The sequence below is a fragment of the Erythranthe guttata genome, chromosome 6, assembly GCF_056151865.1.
Source record: "Erythranthe guttata isolate IM_541 chromosome 6, IM_541, whole genome shotgun sequence".
Lineage (NCBI taxonomy): Eukaryota > Viridiplantae > Streptophyta > Magnoliopsida > Lamiales > Phrymaceae > Erythranthe > Erythranthe guttata.
In genome coordinates this window covers 16,322,252-16,337,102 of record NC_142538.1, presented here as the reverse complement: position 1 = coordinate 16,337,102, position 14,851 = coordinate 16,322,252, and the positions used below count along the sequence as shown (strand labels likewise).

At 29.7% G+C, this 14,851-nt stretch overlaps 3 protein-coding genes across 3 annotated transcripts; 2 read left to right on the top strand and 1 right to left on the bottom strand.

Annotated features, from left to right (window-relative positions):
• Nucleotides 1-4,020: 4,020 nt before the first annotated feature.
• On the bottom strand, nt 4,021-5,713 carry LOC105963485 (expansin-B4). Its single transcript, XM_088819104.1, has 4 exons — nt 5,536-5,713; nt 4,856-4,968; nt 4,525-4,715; nt 4,021-4,348 (listed from the first exon to the last, which is right to left on the bottom strand). The coding sequence occupies exons 1-4, from the start codon at nt 5,711-5,713 to the stop codon at nt 4,021-4,023; spliced, it is 810 nt and encodes a 269-aa protein (XP_088675230.1).
• Nucleotides 5,714-9,806: 4,093 nt separating this feature from the next.
• Nucleotides 9,807-11,235, top strand: LOC105963486 (expansin-B4). The gene is made up of 4 exons (XM_012987894.2): nt 9,807-10,055; nt 10,183-10,295; nt 10,437-10,621; nt 10,814-11,235. Exons 1-4 carry the CDS (start codon nt 9,878-9,880, stop codon nt 11,127-11,129), a joined length of 792 nt encoding a protein of 263 aa, XP_012843348.2. The 5' UTR covers nt 9,807-9,877; the 3' UTR covers nt 11,130-11,235.
• Nucleotides 11,236-13,060: 1,825 nt separating this feature from the next.
• On the top strand, nt 13,061-14,436 carry LOC105963487 (expansin-B4). The gene is made up of 4 exons (XM_012987895.2): nt 13,061-13,154; nt 13,280-13,392; nt 13,491-13,681; nt 13,956-14,436. The coding sequence occupies exons 1-4, from the start codon at nt 13,061-13,063 to the stop codon at nt 14,278-14,280; spliced, it is 723 nt and encodes a 240-aa protein (XP_012843349.2). The 3' UTR covers nt 14,281-14,436.
• The last annotated feature ends 415 nt before the right edge of the window (nt 14,437-14,851 follow it).

The following is a 14,851-nucleotide window of genomic DNA, read 5'->3' as shown; positions in this document are numbered from 1 at the left end:
TTTGTAGAAGTATGTCAATATAAATAAGATTTTACAAACCCTGACAAACAAACAAATAAGATTTTTTTTTTTAAATAGGGGAAAAAACCGCAAAAGCAAAGGTGTAGGAACAAATTCAGTCCTCTTCTCACTTTCCTGCAACAAATTGACTCATTTAGAATAAGAGCAAAGAAATTAAAACAGTCCAACAAATCCAGTCCCCTTCTCACCTTTCCATAACAAATCCAGTCCCATTCTTCAAAAAAAAAATTAGGAATAAGAGCAAGAAGATCAAAAAACATTTTATGAAACCTAAAAATTGCTGGGGAAATATGTGAAACCAAAAAATCACGAAAAAAATGCAAGGTTTTAGAAGAGATTGCTTACACTAAGAAATTTGTGAATCTCCAAAAATATATGTGAATTATGATGTTCATAGACGCGGATCATTTATTGTAGAAATATAAAATAAACAGTATCATAAAATTATACACATGCAATGAATTATGATGCACAAAATGTTGTATAAACCATTCTTTAAAAAATACTGAAATTTGAACACAATGTGTCTAAAATGTACTATTAAAACGGGTTTAGCGAATTAAACAGTAGGCCGATTTAAGCTTGCAAATAATGTAGTAATTTCTCTTAAACAATGCGTGTAGAAATATTGAATTCTCAAAGGAAAACGAAAAACAACACTTAAATCCCTTTATAAATAGATAATGAAAACTCACCTGTCTATTGACGGTGATTTTAAGTGAATATTTATTGTCCGATGAAAGAAAAATAAATGTTAGGGAAATACCTTATAGTAGTGAAAAATGGTTAAATATGTAAAATACAACACAAATACAACACAAATAAGAGCACCAGAGGAAGAAAAGAAAAGAAAAAAGAGAAAGGGGAACTTGGAGGTTATTTCTTATTCCCCTTCGTACAGGATAGCTAATTCCAATTGCCCATCTCCGGTTGAATCTATTGAGGACCCTTTCTTCGCTATAGCGGGCAAAGACAACACATCTCAAAGTCTGTTACATTGAGTAGTAGAAGTTAGTGTTACTCAGTTGATACTCTGTTACAATTAACATATGTAGATGAAAATGTTGAGAAGATGCAAACAAAGAAAATTTCACCTAATCAAAAATACTGAAAGTTGCAGGAATTCTTTAACACGAATAGCTGTTGTTTTTCTGCAAACACACTATCTGCACAGAAAAAATAAATTATTACTAAAACTGAAATTGAACACAAATAACTTTGATCACCAAAGTAGAATTAAAAAACTTCCTTAGCTAAAGCAAACCAACATTATGAACACATTACATTTATGTAAGGGCAATTATAAATGCTGAAAAATTATATAAAGCATTCTAAGAAAAAGGTATAAAATCACGACACTGGAAAACAATCATAGGGAAAAGAAAAAACACAGAAAACATACTATGTGGGAAGAAAAACCACATCTCCAGCAAACGAAAAAAAATAGGCAGAGCAGAAAAAATCCAAAAAAAATATCTGAAGAAAATTACAAAATAAAACTCAAAATTTGTGGGATGACTTGTAGAAGAAAGCAGATTTTTTGTGCAACAAAATATTTATGGAGAAACATATGGTACAGTTGTGGAGTTTTCCAAACGAAAAATATGTGGGAGAAAAAACGAAAATAAGTGGACAAAAAAATGGAGGTGGGGAGAAGTTGGGGATAAAAGAATGGCGCTGAAGAAGAAATAAGAATTGTCGAAAAGTTGGAGAAGTTGCGAAGTGGGAGAGAAGTTGTATCGCCAGTTGAAAATGCGAACGTGTCAAAAAATTTATTGCAGAAAAGGGTCTAGGGTTTCTCCAAAAAGTAACCCACGTTACTTCTTTTATATATAAGATATATATTTGCCGTGTTGACGCTAACTTTTTTTATATTGTGTCAAATAATATTATTATGGCGGCGGTTATATGCAAGCCCATTTTTTTATTAGTTCAAACCCAAATAAAGGAGTTTATTAGTTCAAGTTCGTAAATTAATCTAATTTTATTACATCAAGACCAAAGAGGACAAATATACCCTTATTCACAAATAATACTCAAATACAAATAAATCCTATTTTTAATTTGTTCAAGACCAAAAAATTAAAAAAAAAAAAAAAAAAAAACAAAAAAAAAAACAAAAACAAAAAAACAAAAAGAAAATATCACGACTTTTGTTTGTAAATTCGAAAACATTAGTCGAGCATCGATCTTAATAAATATGTATGGATGAACATTAATCTATGCTTATTTCTTGTTGGGTTGCAATGCTTTGGCCGATTTTGGAAAAAAAAATTGAGATTGAAATTGGTTTTTTTTTTTTTTTTTTTTCCGTTGGTTTCCCAAATCGGTTTACCCAGACCGATTTTGTACATGAAAATCGGCGTCACAATGCCGATTTTTATTAACCAAATCGGCGACACAACGTCGACTTTACAAGTTGAAATCGGCGTTCTAATGTCGATTATTGAGTACAAAATCGGTTTTCGGATACCGATATTTTTCGGATTTTTTTTAATAATACATTGTATATTTGGTTAATTGATATTTTTTAAATATTTGAAACGAAAATGTTTATCACCATTCGGTGATATCTACGAACTCTTTTAACCCAATCGAGTAGAGCTTTCCGTGTCTCAAATATTTATTCGTTGGATAATTCATTTGAATAATTTTCCATCAATCCCTTAGGTTGCTACACGAAAGTATGGGAAAACGGTCTTAGAAAAACACAGATAATAAAATCGGTACTTAAAAACCGATTTTTGTAGTATAAGTCGGCATGACAATACCGATAATACAAAAACAAATCGGTGTTGTCATGCCGATTTGTACTACAAAAATCGGTTTTTAAGTACCGATTTTCTATTAAAAAATCGGAATGTGGTAACCGACTTTAGTAACAAAAACCGGTATTTGCAGACCGATTTTTGGTATCGTCGAATTTTTTTCCCAAAAAAAAATATCGACCCAAAAGCAAAAATAAACGGTTAAAACATATTTCATTGTGTTCTCCACCCTTGTAAACCACCATATCATTGTTTTCTGGTTCCATCGTGAATGTTTGGTATGTATATGATAATTTTGGTGTGTAGAATCTCTTGGTGGGTTTGTGAAAAATAAGGAGGAGGAGATTTTTAAGTCGTGAAATAATGAAGAAGTGTTCCTAGATTTATGTATTTTATTTGGTCTTGCATAAATGAAATGATTTTTTTTTTTTTTTTGAATATTTTGTGTTTTTTATTTGATTTTAAAATTCATTAAGGGTAAATTAGTATTTTTATGTTGAAAGTCTTGAACTAATAAAAAAATGGGCTTGCATATAACCGTCGCCTATTATTATATATGGTTTGCAAGCTATTATATGAGAGTGTAGGTTTACCCAGTGCACCTATATAGTTGGCTGTGTGTTCCTTCATTACAAAAAAATAAATAAATAAAAGTAATATTATTATTTTTTATTTTTTTCGACTTTTTTTTTTTTATCTTTTTGAAACCATGTTACTGATTTTTTTGATTGTTAATTAATTAATTTGATTGGGGTGATGAAGTAAAATGTAGTATATGTTAGAAGATGCAAGTGTGTGCTCTGAAAATCGGAAAAGTATGAATAGTGCAATGGAGTAATTCGCGTTCGTTATGTGTGTGAATATGAAGTATCCGACTATTGTACCAGTGAAAACTACCTTGACATAGTACCGTAAACTGTCCAAATATAATGTTTTAAGGGCATTGAATATTATTAGCAATCAAATAAGTGTTTACTTAATTATTTTTATAAATACTTTATTGAAGTCACGAGTAAACACACCATCACCCGATTTAGTCTTCATCGAGTGCAACATAGAAATAATCACTCTTAGATTATTCAACCCTTAAACAAGGGGAGCATTTTATTCTACCAACATCTAAAACACCCATACTATAAAGAATTAAAATAAAATATTAATGACCTAATTAAAATACATGAAAAAAAAAAGACATCTCGATTTACGTTTAGTCCGATGCATGGATTCGTAATCAAGGAACGTTAACTCTTGAGTGATAAGACTGTCCCGGAACCCAATTACCAGGGATCACTTTATACGCAAGTACTGTTTTCTTCGACTCGATTGTGGTAAGCCTCACGGAGTAAGGACCGCTTATCCCAACGGGTAATCCAACGGCCCAAGTTTCACCCCACGATTGTTTCATGGATAACCATCCTTTGGAATTGTCCGACAATATCTCGAGGGAACCAATATCGCCGTCTCCATTCACGTATTCTACTGCAAAGGCTAGGTAGTTAGGGTTCGATCCAGAGTCGATCTTGAATGTTATACCGGTCCCATTGTAGTTGCATAACACCCTGCGGATAAAAAAACATATATCATAAGGAAAATAAAAATTATTTTTTTTTCTGAAAACGAGATTTATTATTTTTTTCTAGAAAATATTGTTTATAACTAATTAAACCAAATATATATATTTTTGCTTTAAACATGAAATCATTTTGTATTAAATTACTCTGAATAGATATCTTGCCTTTGGTATTGGATATTGATTCTGCCCCATTTCCTTAACGGGTCAGCTTGACCCGGTTTGGCTAAAGCTCCGAAAGCTTTCCCGCTCAAATCGAAGTGGAATGCTTCATTGTTGCAAGTACCGGGGCATTCGTTTGTGACCGTTACAGTAACTGGATTTCCTGAGCACAACGGATTTTCTGTACATTTCACCTGAAAAAAACAAATTATTAAAAAAAATAATTTAAAATTTTAAATCTACTTTTAAATAAAAAAAACCAATTTATAGTGGAAATTTTTTGATTAACATCAATTATATAAAAGAAATTAAATTAAATTAACATATTACACACCTGATAACATGTCCCACAACCCTTTCCAGATTGGAATATATTTTGATTCCCTGCAGCCGTCATGCCATTGTATGGAGGATATGCCACGTCATTATCAAATCCACAAGCTCCCCCTGCAATACACATGCTCGAAATTATAAGTATATATACATATATTTTACTTATTTAATCTTAGAATGTAATATAATTCAATTTTTTATTTATTATTTCATTTTAGCAAAACTTGAAAATATTAAGGTGGTGTGTAGTAGACATCATTAAAAAAAATCACCTTTAAGCAATTGATTTATAAGTAATTAGTGTATTTTAAAAAAAGGGAAAACTACAGGTTTCATCCCTTAACTTTTTCACTAATTTCACATTTGGTCCCTCATATTTCAAAATTAAACATTTTTAGTCATTTCCATCAATTTTCCGTTAAAACTTACGGAATCAAGTCTGTGCTCATCACTGTCTTAACAGACGGAGTAATAGTAAATTTACGAAAATGACCAAAAGTGATTATTGAAACACGAGGGACGAAATGTGTTGTTTCGTAAACATGAGGATCAAATGTAAAATATGGACAAACTTAAAGGATGAAAACTGTAATTTTCCCGAAATAAATTTATAAAGGAAAAAAAAAACAAGAATTCATAATTCGTTTACAAAAACTTTTGCAAGCACCAAATATTTATTACCGCTTCCAGCTCCGGTGGGGCTATCGTACCATGTCGCCACCGCAGGTGAAAAACCACCCGCAAAAGTAGAATTAATTACAGTTTGGGAATCGATACAAATACAGTAATTAGTTTGGAGCAACAAAATAGCTATGGAAATAAAAAAAGTTAGAGATCGAATTAATTGATAGGTAAACATTGTGACTTTGAATAAATAGTATGGTGCCTTTGGTTATGCCTTGGCTACACTTATATAGTGTTAACTATTTTTAATTGTTACCATATAATATTCAAATTATATATGGAAAATACATGAATTGAGTAGAGTTTGATAATATATTCTAATTAAAGATTTTGAAATGTAATAGATTCATCTTACATATATAATTTAATTGAGAAATATTCTGAATTTCAAGATAGAATTAGAATTAATTATCACAACTTTCTAAATCTTCGATACTACTTGCTATTTATTTGAGAAATAGAAGTAATCCGAAAACAATAGCTTATATTAAGCTTACTATATAAAGAATTAAGTTGCCATACATAATTTATTTGGGTAAATTTTGTATAGGCCCATCATTCTCAATTTCCTTGCGGATAGGTACAGAGAAAAATTATCTTTTGCCCAAATGTCAAGATAAAAATATATTTAACCTAATATTCCATTAATAACAAATATACCCTCAAATTCTAATTTGACTCTAATTTCAGTCCTCAAATTCTAATATAATTTAAATTTCACCAGTTGACTTTTTTTTTATCGTTGACTAAGGCTTACATTTGTTTCACCAATGTTGCCGTAACGACCAGTCGACGCAACAAGAACACGTTTTTTTCAGCAATATTACTAATTTAACCGATCAACACAATAACATTAATATATTTTAATATACGTTTTTTTCCAAAAAAATTAAAAAAATTTACTATCGGCTATTTCATTTGGTTCAACAACATATATAATAGCAGTATTCAACATTAATTAATAGTTGTGATCAACAGTATAATAGCATAAAAATCCTTTTTTTTCTTAAAAAAATTGTTACATTGACCGGTCATCACATTAACATTGTCGGTCAACACACGCCGATTTGTATCTTTTTTTATTTTAACTGTTATTGTGTTATTGAACGGTCAAAGCAATAACATTTTCAATTAAAAAAAGGGCAAAGTTCACTTTGCACGCCTGAATTATGAGTTGCGTTGAATATACACCCCTCAATTCGAAACGTACTAAATACATTCCTATATTTTCTGATCAAACTTACAAAATATAAAGACATTAATTTTCTAATATATTATTGTGCAATTACAACTTTACCCCCAACTTTAGTCTATGGGAAATATATGTGAACTTTAGTACTTCAAAATGTTTTAGCCAAAATAAAAAATACAGTACCTAGATGGCTATGTAAGCAATTATTTAGCTTATTTTAATATTTTATTAACTTGAGCATATTTTTGTAGGTTATAATCGCAAATTATTTTCTTGTAATTAAAATCCGTTATAGAGACATGTTTACGGAGTTTATTATTTTTTTGTAATAAAAATCCGTTATAGAGACATGTTTACGGAGCTTGAATATATTGGGAGTTTGACTTACATGGAATGAGATGTTTACCCTGATTTAATGTCCTATTTTGAGATACATGGTTTAATTAAAGGATTAGCTATATATCCAATTGTTAAATGTGGCTTAATTAGGATTGTTATATGAAATTGAGTTCAACTAGAGCTGGACATTATATATAGTAAAGTTAAGGGAAAAAAAAGAAGAAAAAATGAACTAATTTCAAATGAAAAATTGAGGAAAAAAATGTTAAAAAATAAAGACACGTATAACCTTAGAACGCACACAATAGGGGTTAAAAAGTCCTAAAAAAAGACAACAAGAAAGTCAAATAACTTAGGAGTACTAATGTCAATAGAGTTATTAAATCATGTGCTTTTGTACGAAACTAAACAATTAGATGTACCTAATTTAATTATATGTGGTTGTCAAAGACTCATAGCTCATTTCGCAACTTATTTTCACTAATAAAGAATGAACATGATTTTTTTCTGTTGTCACGCAGTATTTAGATATATTTTCAAGTTATATGGCAACATAATTATTTGCTTACTTATTGTTCGCATATTATATAGGGTAAAGTTCATTTTGTACCATTTTACTGATGTCGCATATATCTTGTCCTAAACTTCATAATGTACCAGGCGGCGGTGAAATGAGAGAGTGCAGTGTTATTTAACCCGATATCAAACCTTTTTATTAATGTTTTTTAGGCCGAGCTCGTCATACTTTGTTAGTCACTGTGGTTTAAATCTTCGTTGTGAGAGCTATAGCACGAGGTATAGTTTATCCATATATCGAGTGGCTAGTGGTTCTCTTGTAAAAAAAATGGATGCAAAGAGTTCAATTGCATTGCCATTAAGATAAAACAACGTCCGGTTAATAAACACGCAATTAAACAACACAAGTTTTAAATCATTATCCACAAATATATAAGTTGTGGATATACCTTTACAGACGAAAACTTTATTAAAACAATATTCAATGAATATAAAAGAGAGAAGTAAAGATCTTCTCTTTTATGAATAAATCACAAGTTGATTTCTTCGTACAAGACTTTCTAGAATCGATGACAGTTTATACTTAACAAAACTCTAGGAGAGTAAATACTAGTATTCTATGATCTTGAATACAAACAGACTCAATTTTGTAGTGAGAAAAACATAAACAAAACAAAGTGTTGTAGAAAGTGTTCCAACATCGAACGCTCTCTACTCCTCCACTCCCTTCATAAATCGGTAGTAAATGAACTGAAGACTTCTTCTATTATAGAATTCGAGAGCTCATTATCCTGCACGTGAACGAACACATTAGAAGAGATAATGAGTTAGTGAGTTATTGAGTTAATTAAAACATGCACAAGATAATTCCCCACTAAATTATAAATGACCGTCCAATAACTAACAATAATAAAACCAACTAATATAATAAATTATATTTTGACTTGATCTCATGGGTTGTTTGTAATTCACCGGTCATATATCATGGGTTGTTTGTAATATTTTCTTATAATAATGTAAAATTTGACTATTTGATCTTAGTCCATGAACACCACTTAATTAGAGAGTTTAGACATAAAATATTCATTTTAGACTGAAAATAACTTATTGTCCTCCAACTCATTTCTTAAAATCACATTCACTCTAAAAAAAATGGCATTTCTTCAACTATTCCGCATTTTTCTACTAATCTCATGTCGTTGACCGCCTAATTTTTTGCCATATCATTGTAAAAAAAACTATTTTCATCTAAGATGTCTATTTTCAGTTCAAATTCTCTAACTAAGTTGTACATTTTCAGTTTAAATTATCTATTTCAGTCTATACTCTCCAGCTAAATTGTCTATTTTCAGTCTATTTTCGTTGGAAGCTATCTAACTAATATTAGGTTTTAGTTTTAGGGGGTTATAATGTAATATTGCAAGAAAATGGGTTTTTTCTAATTCATACATATTTTTATGTTTTTTCTTTATTTATAATGTTATATCCTTAAAAAAAAAACCTTCTTTTATAATTTAGATTTAATTTAGACATTTTATTGTATTCTTTTAGGATTTTTGATTAGTTTGAGTGGAACAAATATACGCAACAACAGGTATTTTTCGTAATTTAATCTTATAATTCCGCCACAAGTTGTTTCTAATTCACCTATAAAAACAAAGAACTATATATAAACTTCAGAATTATATATATGAATTGTATTTTAAAAACTTAAAGGCCAAATAAAATATATATCCAATTTGCGATTTTACATATAGTAAGTCTCTTTGCATAATATATATGAATAAGAGTGTGGATAATCATTTTTTCTCCCCTTATTAGTCAAACAAAAAATTATATAAGGAAAGGAAGTGAGATAATATTTTCAGCCGATCGATTATATACTATCATGTATTATATTTATTTTAATAATATAGTAAGCAAAATATACAAAAAATTAATTATATTATTATATTCTGAAAACACTTATTTTTTAAATGGCAAGCATTAAGGAGAGATAGTAAGTTTTTGTTAATCTAATACTTGATAATAAAAATCTCTCTATAGTTTGCAACAAAAATGAAATCTTTTTCGATAAATTATTTCATGTTTTGAATAATCAAAATATTTCTTTTGTTAATGGTAAGAAGCTCATGTTGTAATAATTTGCATATATGGAAAGTATTAGAAGAATTAACAGTATATAAGTCTAACCAAAGGCACCAAACTATTCATTAATAATTCACATTGTTTTTTTCTACATCTCATATAATAAATATTTTTCTGCACAATTTCATATATATATATATCACCATGTTTACCTCTCACTTTTCTTCACCTCTCACATTTCTAACCCTAACAGCTATTTTATTGCTTCAAACGAATTATTGCGTTTGTACGAACCCTAATTCGGTTAATGCTTCTCTCGGTGGTGGTTTCTCGTCTGCTGTGGCGACGTGGTACGGTAGCCCCGAAGGACCTGGAAGTACCGGTAATTAATTAATTAAAACAAAATTAAACATAAAATAATGAATAATAATAATTATTATTATTCCGTTATTATTATTATTTTTTTTAATATCAAATAAACCTAATTGTGTATATATTTGTAATTTCAGGGGGAGCTTGTGGATTTGGAGTTGATGTGCAAAATCCACCATACAATAGTCTTGTATCTGCAGGAAGCAACGGTATATACCTCAATGGAAAAGGCTGTGGGGCTTGTTATCAGGTATATTATTAATATTAAAATTATATATTTATATTAATTAGGTATTTACAATTTTATATTTTATATTTAATTAAATTTTCTGTACATTTTACCAATATATATTTGACAACATATTGTTATTTTATGTACTTATCTTTTTAGGTTAAATGTACGGAAAATTCAGCGTGTTCAGGATTTCCGGTTACCGTAACAATTACCGACCAGTGTCCCGGTTGCCCTGAAGCTTTTCACTTTGATTTGAGCGGAAAAGCTTTCGGATATTTAGCCAAACAAGGCCAAGCTGATCAATTACGAGCTGCTGGACAAATCAATGTCCAATATCAAAGGTACGTACGAAATATTTCGAGAAAATTGTCGTTTTGGTCCTCCATATTGGCCTATTTAGAGGTTTGGTCCTTAACTAATTGTTATATATTCTATTTCGCGTTTTTTTTTAATTAGAAGCGAAAGTTTATATTTTTCGTGAATTATTAATCATTATATAATAATGCTGGTATTCGAATTATTTAATTTTGCAGGGTAGCATGCAACTACAATACGGGTATATTATTCAAGATCGATGCTGGTTCGAACGCTAATTACATGGCGTTTGCGATCGAGTTTGTGAGCGGAGACGGTGATATCGGTGCTGTCCAGTTGTTGCCATCGAATACCGGAGCGATTAACATGCAGCAATCATGGGGTGCCACGTGGAAAGCAGATTTGCCAAATGGCACAAACGGACCTTATACAGTGAAAGTAACTACTATTGAATCAAGAAGAACTATTACCGCCACCAATGTTATTCCCGCCAATTGGAGCCCCGGCAAATACTATCACTCTGGCGCCAATTAATTAATGAAGAATTTAAAATAAATAATAACAATGTAGTCCTTTTAATCATTGAATAATAATGTAAGGAAAGTCTTGTTTTCTGAAATAAATTCACATTACATTGTTATTGTTTTTTTGTTTTTTTTCATATATATAAGAAATCCAATTCAAATACAAGAATACAATTTTATTATTTCTTTGTTGATTCCAAGAATGTTTTCTTTGCTAAAAGAATATATATTTTTTATCTGGTATACGTAATTTTACTCAAAACTAGTGCTTTAGTTAAATATGCTTTTTTTATATTAATAATTATTTAACTAAATTCTAATTTTTAAATAATTATACATTTTGAATTAATTATAACATTATGATGAATTTTTATTTTTCAAACAATTGTGAGAAATACATTAAATAATAAGACTGCACTTTTACTTTGTATTCGTATTTCGTAATGCGATATTTATATACTTAGTATTCGATTATTTAGAATTTATATCTCTATAATTCGAAGTAAAAAAATTTAAATAAGAGTTTCGAGTAAATTTATCTGAAATTCATTCTATGATTTCGGTTAATAATGTACCAAAGATGAAAAAAAAAAAGTTGAATATAGATAGACATGTAATTTAAGGTAAATCTAAACTTTTACTTCAGATTTGTTGTCATACGAGTAGTAACGGTCGAGAAAATATGTAGTTTGTTTGACAAATTTTAAAAAGTAGGCCTGAAAAATTATATGCGAAGATAAAATTTCAACTTCAAACAACATTTCTTATATGATGTGTTAAATATCATTTCAGTTTTAATAACAATTCCGTTACTACTTCAAATGTAATCTTCACCATTTTCGAGGCAGAATTTGGGAAAATTCGAAACACGGAATTTGTATTTATTCCAGTTAGCTTTCTAAATTCTAATCCAAATTAAATCACTTGGGGTGAGAAATATATCCATGAACGGTTTCTTCGATCCTACACCCGGTGAAAAATACCGGGTGGGTCTTCTGCTGCCACGTGTTCTTTTTTTTATTTTTCTAAAACCCCTAAAGGTAAACCCTAGCGGGGAATCTATTATAAAATACAAAAAAAAAGATACGTGGCAGCAGAAGACCCACCCGGTGTTTTTCACCGGGTGTAGGGTCGAACAAATCATCCATGAACCCATAATTTAAAGAATGTCCGCAACTTTGACATTTTCAATTATCTAAAATTCAAAATATAACTCGTTCAAGCATCCAATCTAGTTGATTCTAGTTGGATTATAAAGTTACCTTAAAGTAATGGATAATCCGTGTTTTGAATTTTATCAAAATCAGAATAGATAGTAGTCAAAATTATATTCAAATTTAAAAATGATATTATTAAAATTCAAACTACATTCAATATTTCAGTTACTTATATAGTTCGCACGTAATTTATTGTGGATAAATAATATTTATGCAGTTGATATTTAGGCTTATCCAAAACTCTTACAGAAAAACATTTAATGTTCTTTCCATATTATTACACTATTAATAACTATTTTATGGTTATTCCGGTTACGTTTTGCATAACTGATTGGATAATTATTCTATATTTTATTAATTATGGTAAATAAATTTATATATAGTAAATTCAATCTAAGCTATTATGAGAGACGACCTAAGTTTTAATTAGATCTTGATTCTTGATTCTTGAAATTCAAAATAATAATCAAATTAGATCATAATCTAGTTTCAAAAAAAATCATTTGAATATATTATTCATTTATGGTAATTAAAATTTCTTGGTGGTTATTTTTTATAAGGTGACAAGTATAATTTTGATCACTATATATATGTAACTTTCTCCACACATTTTGCATAAATCATTTTTTTTTCAAATAATCCATTACATTTGGTTTCTGCAAAGTCAAATACTATGTTTAATTATTTAATTTTATTTTTCCTTATTACAAACAATTGTGTTTGTATGGGTTCTTCACTATCATTGAACAATTCTTTGGTTAGTGGTTTCTCACCTGCAGTTGCAACATGGTATGGAAGCCCTAATGGAGCTGGAAGTGGTAATATTAATATAATTTAATATTTATCTTTTTTTTTTATGTTCAAATATTATATATATATTTATAATTTAAAATAAATAAAAGATATATAGTACTAATGTTATGTATTTTATTGTAATTTCCAGGTGGAGCTTGTGGATTTGCAGATGACGTGGCAAATCCTCCATACAATGGTCTTATTTCTGCTGGAAACCAAAATATATTCAAACATGGAGAGGGTTGTGGGACTTGTTATCAGGTTTTAATTAATATTATTTATTTATAGAATTTTTATATATAGAGAATTTTTTTTTTTTTTTTTTTTTTGAAAAATAATCTAATTTATTTATTTTTCAGGTAAAATGCACCGATAATCCAGCGTGCTCGGGTTTTCCAATCGTTGTAACGATTACGGACGAATGTCCCGGTACATGCAACAACGAAGCATTTCACTTTGACATGAGTGGAAAAGCTTTCGGGTATTTGGCGAAGCTCGGCCAAGCCGATAAGTTACGGAATGCAGGAAGAATTAATGTCCAATATCAAAGGTAATTAATAATCAAATTTTAGATCAACCCGATTAGGGGAAATCGTACGTTGGTCTAGTTAGGAATTTAATCCTCTCGTTTAATTTTGTTCTGTTTCAAATTTACACGCAATAACTTTGTAAATTTATCATCTTTCATCCTATCTTGCTAAAAAAAACATTTTTTTCAATATATATTTATGGATACATGCTAATTAAAAGTATAATTTTCCATTTTCTTAATTACTTTGGAAATTTAACTAGGCGAGTTTTTCACGACTTCGAATTTTTTGCAGGGTTCCATGCAAATACAACATGGGTATAACATTCAAGATCGATACAGGATCGAATGCGAACTATATTGCGTTTGCAATTGAGTTTGTGAGTGGAGATGGCGATGTTGGTTCGGTTGAACTATTGCCTTCAAACTCGAAAGGTTCGTTGTCCATGCAAAAATCTTGGGGTTGCACGTGGAAAGTTGGAATACCCGTTGGAGTAAAAGGCCCTTATTCCGTAAGGCTAACTACTATCGAATCGAGAAAAACAATTACCGCGAACAATGTAATCCCGGGGAATTGGTCCCCCGGCGAATACTATCGCTCGGAAGCCAATTTCTCTTAATTATATATATATGATCAGTTATTCGATCGTACATCGATTATAGCGCTTCGATGTATGTATTGGTTCAAGTTGATAGAGTATATTTTTTCTATCACTTGGTTAGGTTATTATTCATGTTTTGACATGGATATTTTTACGTGTTTAAAGTGAACAAATAAACTCGTGGATCATTGTTTGCAATACAATGAGTGATTTACTGATTATGTTTTTGAAGTGTCTTGTATTTTATAGTGAAACGCATTGTATTGGAGTTTCGATTTCCGTATTCGGAGAATCGAAGCATGACTAGTTCGATACGATATTTAATATTGAAAAAAATTAATTAATTAACCAATAATTATGTAAATGTGTTGCATATTTCTATCATATACAAACTTTGAAGTCGTTATTTTCCCTTTGGAAACAAATAAATAGGAAATAATGTAATACGTTTTTAGTAATAAAATAATAATTTAATTACTTGTAATACATAACTTATGCGATTATGCCCAAATTTACATATTTCGAATGGCTTGCAAACTATTACACACATTGGGGGCAGTCGCCCCGGCAGCAATTCTACTTTTAATTA

Coding starts and splice junctions, on each gene's coding strand:
- LOC105963486 (XM_012987894.2), top strand. CDS start 9,878: ATGTTTACCTCTCACTTTTCTTCACCTCTCACATTTCTAACCCTAACA. Junction 10,056..10,182: donor CGAAGGACCTGGAAGTACCG/GTAATTAATTAA, acceptor TTGTAATTTCAG/GGGGAGCTTGTGGATTTGGA. Junction 10,622..10,813: donor ATCAATGTCCAATATCAAAG/GTACGTACGAAA, acceptor TTAATTTTGCAG/GGTAGCATGCAACTACAATA.
- LOC105963485 (XM_088819104.1), bottom strand. CDS start 5,713: ATGTTTACCTATCAATTAATTCGATCTCTAACTTTTTTTATTTCCATA. Junction 4,969..5,535: donor CCCCACCGGAGCTGGAAGCG/GTAATAAATATT, acceptor TGTGTATTGCAG/GGGGAGCTTGTGGATTTGAT. Junction 4,349..4,524: donor ATCAATATCCAATACCAAAG/GCAAGATATCTA, acceptor TTTTATCCGCAG/GGTGTTATGCAACTACAATG.
- LOC105963487 (XM_012987895.2), top strand. CDS start 13,061: ATGGGTTCTTCACTATCATTGAACAATTCTTTGGTTAGTGGTTTCTCA. Junction 13,155..13,279: donor CCCTAATGGAGCTGGAAGTG/GTAATATTAATA, acceptor TGTAATTTCCAG/GTGGAGCTTGTGGATTTGCA. Junction 13,682..13,955: donor ATTAATGTCCAATATCAAAG/GTAATTAATAAT, acceptor AATTTTTTGCAG/GGTTCCATGCAAATACAACA.